Here is a 12,758-nt window from a genome sequence, read left to right as displayed (position 1 = left end):
ATGCAGAAAAGGTGCCACATTGGAAAGATGCAGTATAGTTAGTGTAACATATGTGGGCTCATTGGATTAGAAAGGAAACCATTTGGGGCCGGACGCGGTGACTCACACCTGTAATCCCAGCGCTTTGGGAGGCCGAGGAGGGTGGCTCACCTGAGGTCGGGAGTTCCAGGCCAGCCTGGCCAACATGGTGAAACCCCGTCTCTACTGAAAATATGAAAACTAACTGGGCGTGGTGGCACCCGCCTGTAATAACAGCTACTCGGGAGGCTGAGGCAGGAGAATTGCTTGAACCTGGAAAGTAGAGGTTGCAGTGAGCCGAGATCGTGCCACTGCACTCCCAGCCTGGGCGGCAGAGCGAGACTCCATCTCAAAAAAAAAAAAAAGATAGAAAGGAAACCAGTCCTTTGTTCCGGTTGAAGGTTTCTGGAGGGGCCAATTATCATCTTTGGAGCTGGTTAAGGGTTTGGAGGAGATGGGTGGAATTTATAATGAATGCTTATGGGACCAACAGTTGAATGTGTGCCTGGAGAGAGAAAACACTGTCATCGGTGTGTATCACTGATTCTCAACCGGTGCAGTTTTGCTCCTCCTAGGAAGTGTTTGGCAATATCTGGACACAATTTTGGTTGTCACAGCTGGAGAGAGGAAGAGCACACGGGCATATGTGTGCACTCATACTACTGATGAAATCTAGTGGGTAGGGGCTAGGGATGTTGCTAAACATCCCACAATAGACACAGGATAGCTCCTTATAATAAATAATTATTCAGCCTAAAATGTTAATAGTACTGAAGTTGAGAAATCTTGATATATGCGTATAGGTGTATATATACTCCCTAAGTGTGGAAAAGAAATCTCAACAGGTGTTGTATGTTATTATGTATTTTAAATGTACCCACTCACATTAAGTGCATAAAGATGTATCCAGACAACTTGTGAGAACTTACATGTTTCTTGTTGTTTTACAACCACATAGCCCTCAAAAGCAACCTAGAATATGGAAATATATCCTCACAATGCTAGTTATCCTTGTTAGATACACTAGTGCCACCTTTTCCTAATATTGAAGAAGTAAATGTGGTTGAAAGACAAACCAACCAAATATAATGAAGAGACATTTCTACATGTCAAAGTTGGATTCTAGATTTTTAGATCTGCAAGGAATCTCAACCTCTTCATTTTATAAATAAGGATGTTGAGAGCTAGAAAGGGAAACCAGCTTGGTCCCAAATCACTTAGCTGGTAATTGGCAGTTTAAACAAGTACTCTGATTCCAGACCCTAGACTTAAAAAAAAAAAAAAAAAGAAAGAAAGAATATTTGTATAACATTTTATCTATGCAAAGCACTTTTTAAGCATATGGTTCTTTTTATTCTTACCTAGCTCAGGGAGCAAGGTGGGAATATCACCCCAATTTTAGAGAAAGTAAAACTAAGGTTTAAAGGCAGTAAGTAGCCCAGTATCACAAAAGTGTTTAGTGAAGACAGAAAGTACGATGCTTATTAAATTCATAGCCCATGTTTCTTGAGCATTTTTAGAGAAGACACAAATCTAAGAATAACAGAGAATAGGAAAAAGACAATCTAATAGACTAAGGATGAAATAAATTGTTCATCAAGTGGGAGAACTGAGTAGTACTGAGTCCTGCTTGGCAGTTGCTGAAATTTGGAATGTGGAACGCTTAGGTAATGGTTGGATTATCAAATATCATAATATTTATATTAATATTTCATCTGCCTTTCTCTTCCCTAGCCTTCAAAACCATTTATTTTACTACCCCTGTTATGCTAATGTATTGTTTAATTTCCAGTTTATTTCTAATTTTATATAATTGATAATGGAAGAATCCTAAAGCCATTGAGATTTCAGTTGTCATTCTGTTTCTGCATTATTTGTTTAGAATTTCACCTTTCTCAACATTTTCTTAACTTGTAGGATATCCTTTGTGTTTAATATCTGCATCACACACCAAAGTGGGTTTCTCATTAATATGTAATACTATAGTAGACATGTTTTTGGAGTAGGACCTTGAAACTTTTTTTTTAAGCTGTGGAAAGCTGGTGTTTTCTCTCTATTGTTTATTATTAGTAAGTACTCTTTTAGTCTGTAATATCATCTAAAAACATTTCATAACCTTTGGATGCTTTGCAAAACAACAGTATTCTATTTTAACAAAATACGAAGACTCAGGTGTTATCCTGAACTTATTAGGAGAGCCTACAAATACACATCTTGGTAGTAGTTGGTCTTAGGTTGCTGCTGTTGTTAACCTTGGCACACAAAAAAAGCATCTTTCTGCTTAGTAAACCATATCGTGGGTGTATTCATGAACAAATTATTTTCTTTAGAAAACAATTTTTGATACACATCTAAATTTCCTTTCTAGTTCCCACTACCCTTTTCCAGCCTTCAGAAGCTCAGACTGGGGTTAAAATTCCTTTTCGTATTATTTTAATTATTGCTCTCCCCACCTCCACCCCTTTCCTGTTTCCCCCTCCTCTTTTCCCCTAACGGCACTGTTCTGCAAAGCCTGCAATGATTGATATGATGGCAGTGCTGTCATTCTTTTTAACCAAAAAAAAAGTCATTTTTGTTCTAGTTATTTTAATAGAGTCCCATTAAAGATGTATTGCTGACTGAAATATCGGCATGAAGGGCTCTCACTGAGCTGAGCCCAGGAATTAAGAAGTCAGGAAATCGGCTGCTGCATTGCAAGAGAGCCTTGTGTGACACCGAGTCTCCTGATTGGGGAGATCATTACTGCTATTATGACTCGACTTGCGTAGGAATTTTAAATTCCATCTGAATGTCAGTAATAACCCTCTTAGCAAATTATCCTGAATAAAATCACGAAGGCATTTTATATAATAGGTGTTGAATTACTGGATAGATTTGCTAATTAAATACTCTTTGTTCTGCTGCAGTTGACATTACAGGGTAAGATCTTGAACAATTATTCTCAACAGCTGTACTTTGTTAAGGGAAAAATTAACCACAAAGTTTATTTTTTTACACTTGAAGTTGGCAGATTTTTGAAATGTGCTTGAAAAAATTCCATCATCCAATTGGTAATGAGTAGATAAATATGCAGGTGTTGCTGTGAAATCAGATAACTGCAGACTGCCTTATTAATGAATTTAGCAAGCCTTTATAGCCCTGTTTTCTAGCCGTTAGCACTTATAAAGTGATTTTTCTGTCAGAATGGGCAGCTTTAATATTACACTTGTCACTTCAAAGTGAACTTATGAATGGTCATCTTGTAATCATGGTACCTTGTGTCTAGTAGACCTTTCTGGGTACTTGTGGCTATTTTTTAAAATGTGTTTCTTCAATGGGGAAAATATCTGTAATGTGTAAGTTTTTGATTGTTGGCTTCTAGGACATTTATGTGGTATGAGGCTTTATTTTATTTTATTTTAGAAGGTAGTGGGACATAATGAAAAGAAAATGAAACAAAGTCCAGCTTCTAGATCAAGCTCTTGGGCAAAATCTCAGAGCCTGATTTTCCTCATCTGTCAGTTGGGATTTATAATACTGTGTACCCCTTAGGATTATTCACTTAGCATTCTATAAATGTTTATTAACAGCTCCCATGTACCAGGCCTCTGGTAGATAGTAAGAATTTGGTAGCTCCCTGGGTATCTAACAGCTGAGCCCTCCCCAGTGAGCAGTTTGAGTTGAGGGCTGGACTTGAGGGCAGCTTTCAAGTATTTCTGCTCATTAGCACTTGGATAAGCATTGGACTAGAGAGGGCACTGTGATACCCACCATCTAGAACTGCTTAGTGAAAAAACATGACAGGTTAGGGGTCAGACTGGTTGTGGGTTGTCTTGTATAGAATGGGCTGAAGAGTTGACAAACTGTGGTGAGGACCTTGAACCTGAGACAGAACATTGTCATCAGCTACTCGTGAGGCCCACTGAAAAGATGGTAAGATCCATAGAAATCAGTACAACCTCTGTAGAGAGCTATTGGGTTATATTTATTTTTAAAAATTTGAAACATAACAACCTTTGACCCAGCACGTCCACTTGTCTTGTTACTGGCAGATTTGTGTATTGCACATGTATAGGGATTATTTGTTGAAGTATGGTTATAACGGTAAAGAGTAGAAACAACTTTTGTGTTCATTAATAGAACACTAGTTAAATAAATTACGTTCTATTTATACAATGGGGTACTATGTAGTCATTAAAAAATAATAAGGCAGCTCTTTATGTGTGGATTTGAAATAACCTTTAGGATAAGTGCTAGGTGAAAAAAGCAGTTGCGGCGTAATCTATAGTTTACCATTTCTGCAAAAAAAGACATCCACCAAAAGGTTTCTGCCACCAAAAGGTTTCTGCCACCAAAGAAAATCGTTTTGGTAGCAGTCCTCAGGTTATGCATGGCAATGGTTGTAAGTTGGTGACAGGATGGAGTAGGGGTGGATGATGGATCTGAAAGGTGAAGGTTGCCAGTTCACATTGAAGGTACACTCAGGGATGACATAGTAGATTTGGTTCATGTTGTGAAACAAGAGTAGAAGAAATTGGTTATTGAATATGTGGAGTTGTAGTAAAAGGTTGACAATCTGCTCCTCAGGTATTTTATTGAGGTAACAGTTATGTTATGGTGTTGTCTATTGTGATGAGGAAAGCTAAGTCTAGCAAACTGTGAGACGCAGAGGATAAAGAGGACTCTTGATAAGTAGTTCTGTCCTCACTGTGATTAATTTGCCTTGGGTTGATCTCATTATTGCCCTTTCCCTAAAGGAATTGTCAAGTATTCTCCCACAATGCCTTTCCCTGCAATTTAAATGTTAAAAAATGAAGATGAAGTTGGGGAGAGTGAGTGTTTTTTATGTTAGCTGAATTTTAGTGTCTAGTGGAAAAGTAATTGGGATTACTACAGGACCTATTAGTCACCTGGCAAACAGTTTTTTGAGTGCCTGTTATAGTGAAGTCTGCACTTAGGCATCAACACGTGGTCTGACCTCCAGGAGCTTGTAGTCTAGTTTGGGGTGGCTAGGTGGGAGCTAATAACATAAAACATCATTGAAGTACTAGTAGAATAATGCAAACACAGATGAGAGGAGAGAGACAGGTATGGGCTGGGCCAGTCAGCTCATGCAAAGATTTGAGCTGAGGGTTATAAAATTCAATGACAGGAAAAGGACTGGGGAAGGAATTCCAGGTAGGAGACACACTGCATGAGTGAAGGCATGAAAAGATGAGTCTGTACACAGTAAACTGTTGGAAGACTGGGAGATTTATTCTGTCCAGCAAGAGGATCTGTGTAAAAGAATAACAGGCCATACAAGTGAAACAGTGGTTTAGGTGCAGTTGCAGAATTTGGTCTTGACCTTGTAGGCATCGGAGAGGCATTGAAAACATTTAGGAGATTGGTAATGATATTCAGGCTGAGTTGATGAGACCTAAAGCCAGTAGAGATGCGAATTGGTTCATCCTCAGTGACAACCTCATTTCCATGGAGTCAGACGCTTTCCACCTTGCAGCTGGCCCTGCTCAGCATGTTAGCTTGCACCTAGGAATGGCCCTTCATAGCCATGGTGATGGTTGCCACTGCTCCAAGCAGCCCTCAGTCTAAAAAGGTAGTCCCCCACCGCCTGCCCTCTCAAATCAGGAAGGAAAACCTTTCACAGAAGCATCCTACAGGAATTCTCCTTAAGTTTAATTGGCCAGGATTCTGTTCACATGCACACGCCTAAACTGATCGCTGTTTCCAGAATGGAATTGCCATGATTATCTTAGTCCAATGGTCCTTAAGCCAGCTTGCAATGTAAGAATACTGTCGGGGCCAGGTATTGTGTTTTTTGTTTTTTGTTTTTTTAAGATCCGCAGGTAATTCCACTGTACAGTCAGTATTAAAACTACTGGCTTACCCTAATCAGAATTCACCATTCACCACCCCCAGGGCAGGAGAAAGGGCTTCCTTGTCTAAGAACATAATATTAATACAGTGAACATCTGAACAAAACTGGGAGATAGTAATAAAGGGCAGAGGGCAATAAAAAATGGAAAGTAATGGATATATATAAAAGATACTCTAAAGACAGGATTTACAAAGCTCTGTGATAGGGAAGACAAGAAAGAAGTGACACCATGAAACTTGAGCTTAGTTGACAAGGAGGACTATTGAAGTAGGAGAAATAAATATGAATGAAATAAACCTTTATTTGGTCTATTGGAAAAGTGACCTCAGCTTTAGACTGATGCTTTGAAAGATGGGTGATAGCAGAGAGGCAATAGCATGGAGTGACTAAGGCCCCATACTCGTCAGAATGCTTGGGTTCATATCCTTGTTTTGTCATTACTAGGACACTAATTTCTCTTTGTCTTTTGGCATCTAACAAATGAGGCTATTAATAGTTAGCTACCCCTTGGAGATCTAGGGGAATGAAATGAGAAAATGGACAAGGTGTTCCTTGCACAGCATCTAGCACATGTATTTTAAACACACACCCTCCCCCCCACACACACACCCCCCACACACACACTTTCTCTCTGAGTCCTAATTATGTCATATTACTATTTTTTAAGAGGCTGTTTGTTAAAATATGTGTTACTTCTGATCTGTCTCAAAATAATTTATATCAGTTTTTATTTCTATCCACATTGTAGCCTAAATATCTCTGATCTGTAGCTATATGGGCCTGGGGACAGACCCATCAACAGCTATTATCCTTGTTGGTCTTCATTCACTGAATGTTTCTTGAGCCCCACCTTTTTACTGGCTACTGTGGTAGCTCCAGGCAATATAGTGAAAATCTATCTACTCTCTTTCTTCAATGAATTTAGTCTAGAGAAAAATTTTAAGTGTAGTATGCTTTTTTTTTTTTTTAACTTTTTAAGATCCTGAATACCATGAGTAAGAATTGCCAGATTTGAAATGCTTTGTTAAGCTTTTTTTAGGCATGCAGTTCTATTTAAGTATTAGTAATGAGAATAGTTTGCTTTTTTGCCATGTTATAGAGATATTTTATTGTGTGTTTATTAAAGATATATACCTGTGTATATGCATGCATATCTCTGGCTCAGAATCAGCATAGAGGCAAACTTATTTTTAGATTACATTGATGTTACTGTTATTTTAAGGGCTGTCGTTAGAAAACCTTCAAGAGCTTTAGAAATATATGGAAATGGCAAATCATTGAGAGCTACCTATCTCTATGTGCTTCTATTTATGTCTTTATAATTGTGTAATGTATTAATCTTGACTTTTGTTTCATTTAGATTTTGATGCATACGAAAGAGATGGTACAAAAGGTAATGTTGAGCATTTTCTTTGTATAAAACTCTTAAATATTGTAACTGGTAATGTTTTTGTATTCAAGGAAAACTGTAACCCAAACAGACTGGAAATTGCTTCTTAGGTTGCCTAGTTTACATTTATAATCCCTCCTAAAGTATTACAGCTTTTTTCTTTTACCAACACTGATATGATCTAGCCCCTGCTTGAAGCCTATATGTGAGTGTTTCAAGCAAATTAGTAACAGTGCTAATTAGAGTTTATTTCCAGGCCTTTATACTGTATGTGCTCTAGTGTTGTTTGTTATGATTGATTTTTTTTGGCACTCTTCATATTCTACTAAATACTGTTTGCAACTGTATTAAGAATTTAATATGGATTTGTGCCCCTGAATTTATAGAATCCATTATGTTTCCGCTTCTTAAATTGCCATGACCACTAAGCATGTGGTACAGTGGATAAATATAGACCCCATTTCCTAGTCTTTTATTCTCTTTTTTCTCATTATTTAATTTGATATTTTGTTTCTGTTGAAACTAGACACAATTCTCCTTCCACTCCACTCTCTATTTTAAGAAAATTTGAGAGATTTTCTTGATGTCAGGGTGCTTGCCTTTCTGGTTTATAGGGGCTTAATCTTCAATTGTATACCCTGACAATATAAATAATAATTAACATAAACTTTTGAAAAGTCTGTGGAGCCTGTAATATCTGTAGTATGGAAAATCTTTAGTTTCATTGTGTGTAATGGTCACTGTGTTTTTGTTAATTTTTATAATTTTTGCTTTTCATTAGATGAATCTTGAAGTTATTTATGGAGATACAGATTCAATTATGATAAACACCAATAGCACCAATCTGGAAGAAGTATTTAAGTTGGGAAACAAGGTGAGATAATTTTGTGGAATTATCTGGTTTACTTATTTTTGTGAATTCTGTTTTTAACATGGGACACTATAAATTCATGTGTATATGAATGTGTGTGCTTCTGAAAATAATAAACTTGGTGTCTCTCAATTCTTCTATTTTTCTTTATTATTTTTTTCTGAGACAGGGTCTCACTCTGTCATCCAGGCTTGAGTGCAGTGGTGCGATCAGGGCTCACTGAAGCCTTGACCTCCTGGGCTGAAGTGATCCTCCCGCCTCAGCCTCCTGAGTAGCTGGGACCACAGGCACTCGCCACCATGCTCAGCTAATTAAAAAAATTTTTTTTTTGTAGAGATTTTTTTTTGCCCAGGCTGGTTTTGAACTCCTGGGTTCAAGCGATCCTCCCGCCTTGGCCTCCCAAAGTTCTGGGATTACAGGCATGAGCTTCCATGCCCAATCCTTTTGTGTTTTTTTGTTTGTTTGGTTGGTTGGTTTTTTTTGAGACATAATCTCGCTCTGTGGTCAGGCTAGAGTACAGTGGCGTGATCTTGGCTCATTACAACCTCCGACTCGCTGGTTCAAGCAATTCTACTGCCTCAGCCTCCTGAGTAGCTGGGATTACAGGCATGCACCATCACACCCCCCTAATTTTTGTATTTTTAGTAGAGACGGGGTTTCACCATGTTGGCCAGGGTGGTCTCGATCTCCTGACCTTGTGATCCACCTGCCTTGGACTCCCAAGTGCTGGGATTATAGGCATGAGCCACCGCACCCGGCCCCCTCTTGTTTTTAATTTCTATTCCAGCTGTTTGTTTCAAGGATGAAATTCAAAGGTATTTATTTTTTTCTTTAAATGGTAGATCCATTTTTCCTTTGAAAACGGTCTAAGTGTTATGTGTTTAAGATGTGTTCACGTTGGTACTTACTACATTGTGTGATTCATATGTCTGGTAGGATTCAGGTACATTTTATACATAAATACCTACATACATATACACTCACAACTGTAATTTTTATAGGATTACTTAAAATATATTTGAAAAGACAAGGGAGGGGACATTTTAAAATAATCATTTGTAGCCTCTTAATAGCAATTTGCAATCGCAATTCACAGTGTTTTAGAAACACTTGCTATGTTAAGATATTGTCCCAATGAACTAAAACTAAGATACCATCTTACAAACTGACAACTTCCTATCTTTCCCTCCTGGAATATGTGGAATTTGAATGGTAATCTTCACTTGACAGCAAGCCTGGCACATTGTACTTATACTGGGCCTTGAAAAGTTGAATATTTTCCCTGGAGGCGATGTTCTGTGCCTTAACCCTGTCAGAAAGAGCAGAGGACTCTTTATTTATTTGTTCAGCATACAGTTGTTTGCTTATAGTCAAGGTGTTAAGGGAGATCTTAAACATTATTTTAATAGTCAAAGTTTGACTTCTTTATTTCTGGCCACATATTTACTTGTTGGACTATCTGTTCACTAACTAACTGAATAGTTTGGAGGCAAGTACTATACATATGTATTAAGTCTTTACATTCAACAAAGACTGTTTGATAATTTTCATATATTACCTGGGGCTGATCTAGCCAGTCCTGTCCTTTGGTTGCATGGGATGATCTATTATTGTCTCTCTCTCTTTTTTTTTTAATCTATTTTTGTCCCTGCAGTTTTCAGTGTCTTTGCTCTATACCCAGTGTAATATCATGTTACATACAAGCCAAGTAAAATTCCAATATTGTATGACTTCAAGTTCTGTTTAGATTAACTCTTGGGAATCTGTAACATGTTTATCTTCTCCCTGTTAGATGTTTGAGAAGCTAATATTAATATTTGAAATTTTCACAGGTAAAAAGTGAAGTGAATAAGTTGTACAAACTGCTTGAAATAGACATTGATGGGATTTTCAAGTCTCTGCTACTGCTGAAAAAAAAGAAATACGCTGCTCTGGTTGTTGAGCCAACGTCAGACGGGAATTATGCCACCAAGCAGGAGCTCAAAGGATTAGATATAGTTAGAAGAGATTGGTGTGATCTTGCTAAAGACACTGGAAAGTGAGTTCAGCTTTCAGTTTTGCTTTTCTTGTTTGTCTTTTAAAAATTCAGGTGTGAATGATGTAGAGAATGCTTATGAATCTGCCAAGCGCAAGAACACTTCTTTGTTATTTTTATTATTCATTCTTATTAATAATTCTTATTTGGAATGGAATTTTATAGGTAGATTAAAACTTAGAAAAAGCCAAATTTGCTCAGAAAGAAATGCTTGCTGTAAGATACATCTCATGAGTTTTTAACTCATGGTAAGGGCAAACCTTCACACTTCAGATCCTTGCAGAGTTGGTTTTGTTGATGTTGGTTTGTTTTGCTTTATTGTTACTATTAGAAAGTGCCTTGTTTTGTGCTCCTGAATCTTCCTAGAGTCTCTTTAGGAACATAACTGTTAAGATTTTCCCATTTTATGGCTTAAAATGTTCTGGGATTCAAAATGGGCCATGGAGTGAGACTTTGTTCCCACCCGTATGATTTGTGTGTAAATGATTCTCACTAATACCAAGTTAATTTAAGGGCTACTTCTCAAATCCTGTGTGTACCTCAGAATTAGTAAATATCATGATTGACCTCCTAGCTTTGCACCTGAGACTGAAGAATGTGATAATAAAACCTGCTTTTTAAAGGGTCATATTAATGTATAAAGCACCCATTTCAAAATGAATTTTTAGGCCGGGCACTGTGGCTCAGGCCCGTAATCCCAGCACTTTGGGAGGCTGAGGTGGGCAGATTACTTGAGGTCAGGAGTTGGAGACCAGCCTGGCCAACATGGGGAAACCCCGTCTCTACTAAAAATACAAATATTAGCCGGGCGTGGTGGCGCATGCCTCTAATCCCAGCTACTGGGGAGGCTGAGGCAGGAGAATCGCTTGAACCTTGGAGGTGGAGGTTGCAGTGAGCCGAGATTGCGCCATTGCACTCCAGCCTGGGCGAAGAAGCGAGACTCTGTCAAAAAAAAAAAAAAAGAATTTTTAGGTGCTTCATGTACCATCTTAATTTGTGACCTTGACCAATTCCGAAAGTAGAAGAACTTTTTTCTTTAAAGCTAATTTTCACATCGATTTTAATATTCTGAATGTTGGCATTTAAAAACTTGCTTTCTAGTCTTCCTCTTGCTGTCAAGTTGGGAGATTGAGCAATTATTGGTTCTGCAAAACTACTCTTGATTAGGCAAAGTTGACCATCTGAGTATAGGTCACTGTGAGCCTTTTACCAAATGTAAAAATGTTTGAAATGCTTCATTGCCCCCAAATGTACCCAAAGATGAAAGTACTTTGTATAGACTGTGGATTAGAGTGTTCTCTTCAGCTTTGTGTTTTCTAAGAAAAGACGCATCATAATAGAAGTAAATTTCTCTTGAGTTAGAAATGTATTAGTAATTAAAGCTATACAAATGTTTTTGTCAGGGTTCTTTTTCTGACAAATTATAATGCAGCTGTCAAAGCCTCGCTCTGCATTTTCTCAGAAATGGATAAAATATTGACTTTCTTAATCCTTTCCTTTTTCTTTTTCCTTTGGGTCTGGTTGAATAACATGAAGTTTTTAAGGAATAGCATAAGGGAGAACACTGAGCAACAAAATGAAGGTGAAGAAAGAAAAGTTTGAAATCTTTATTTTTTTAAAAAAATTTATGTAAAGGGCTTCATATTTCTACTCACCTAGCTCATGGTTGTTGTCTCAGGTGGAGATGATATCTTGTTATCAGAGATAATGTCTTGGTGCTTTGTGAGGAAAGTGAAATATCTGTCTTCTAAAATTTTTAACTTATGAGTAGAATATAACTGCTTGTGAATTTTGTAATTGCATAAAAATATGGAACACATGCTTTTCTTCATCACATTTTATGTAAAATATTAGCTGCCACATAAAAAATGATCTATATGTTTAGGATCAAACCCGACATTATAAGGCTGGCAAACTTTCGGTAGAGTTGGTGTTAAAAAACAAATAGTAACTGCTTTTTCAACATTAACCCTCATATTAGCTCTTACTGTAGCTCTTGGCCACATGTTAATATAATGGCATTTCTCTTCCTTTCTTCTCCTTTACCAGTAAAATATGATATTAAAAAATCGACTGCTGTCTTTTTTTTTTTTTTGTAGCTTTGTGATTGGCCAGATTCTTTCTGATCAAAGCCGGGACACTATAGTGGAAAACATTCAGAAGAGGCTAATAGAAATTGGAGAAAATGTGCTAAATGGCAGTGTCCCAGTGAGCCAGTTTGAAATTAACAAGGTAAATGTAGCATTTATTGCTGAGCCCAGCTGCTGTCATGTGTTTTTCCCCTCCTTCAGATAGTTGAAGAACCACCTCATCCTTGCAATTGAAATAAATTCTAACTGGTGATGAAAGCTGCTTAACAACTATCTCACAGATTGAGTATTAGCATACCTCTTCCAGCCACAGGTACTGCCATGTCTGCCACAGAGACCTTCTTTCTCTGGTCCTTACTTTAATTCTTGGAAGACTTGTTTCCAGAGGTCCTATGGAGTGATACAGTTTACATACTGGGGACTGGAAAACACTACTTTCTTCATAGTTCCCCTAAGTAATAGTTGTTTGGGGTGTAGGCCTGTAAGCTTATTGTGTG

At 37.7% G+C, this 12,758-nt stretch overlaps 1 protein-coding gene across 1 annotated transcript in view; it reads left to right on the top strand.

Annotated features, from left to right (window-relative positions):
* POLA1 (DNA polymerase alpha 1, catalytic subunit) overlaps positions 1-12,758 on the top strand; it is a 313,094-nt gene that overhangs the window by 107,223 nt on the left and 193,113 nt on the right. Inside the window, exons 27-30 of the mRNA XM_003917516.4 lie at positions 7,236-7,268; positions 8,047-8,139; positions 9,969-10,174; positions 12,271-12,403. Of these exons, the coding sequence (XP_003917565.1) occupies positions 7,236-7,268; positions 8,047-8,139; positions 9,969-10,174; positions 12,271-12,403 (465 nt within the window). The remainder of the gene's footprint in view (positions 1-7,235; positions 7,269-8,046; positions 8,140-9,968; positions 10,175-12,270; positions 12,404-12,758) is intronic.

Source organism: Papio anubis, chromosome X, assembly GCF_008728515.1.
Source record: "Papio anubis isolate 15944 chromosome X, Panubis1.0, whole genome shotgun sequence".
NCBI lineage: Eukaryota > Metazoa > Chordata > Mammalia > Primates > Cercopithecidae > Papio > Papio anubis.
The sequence above is the reverse complement of the archived record's forward strand: the minus strand, read 5'-3'. Positions and strand labels throughout refer to the sequence as shown.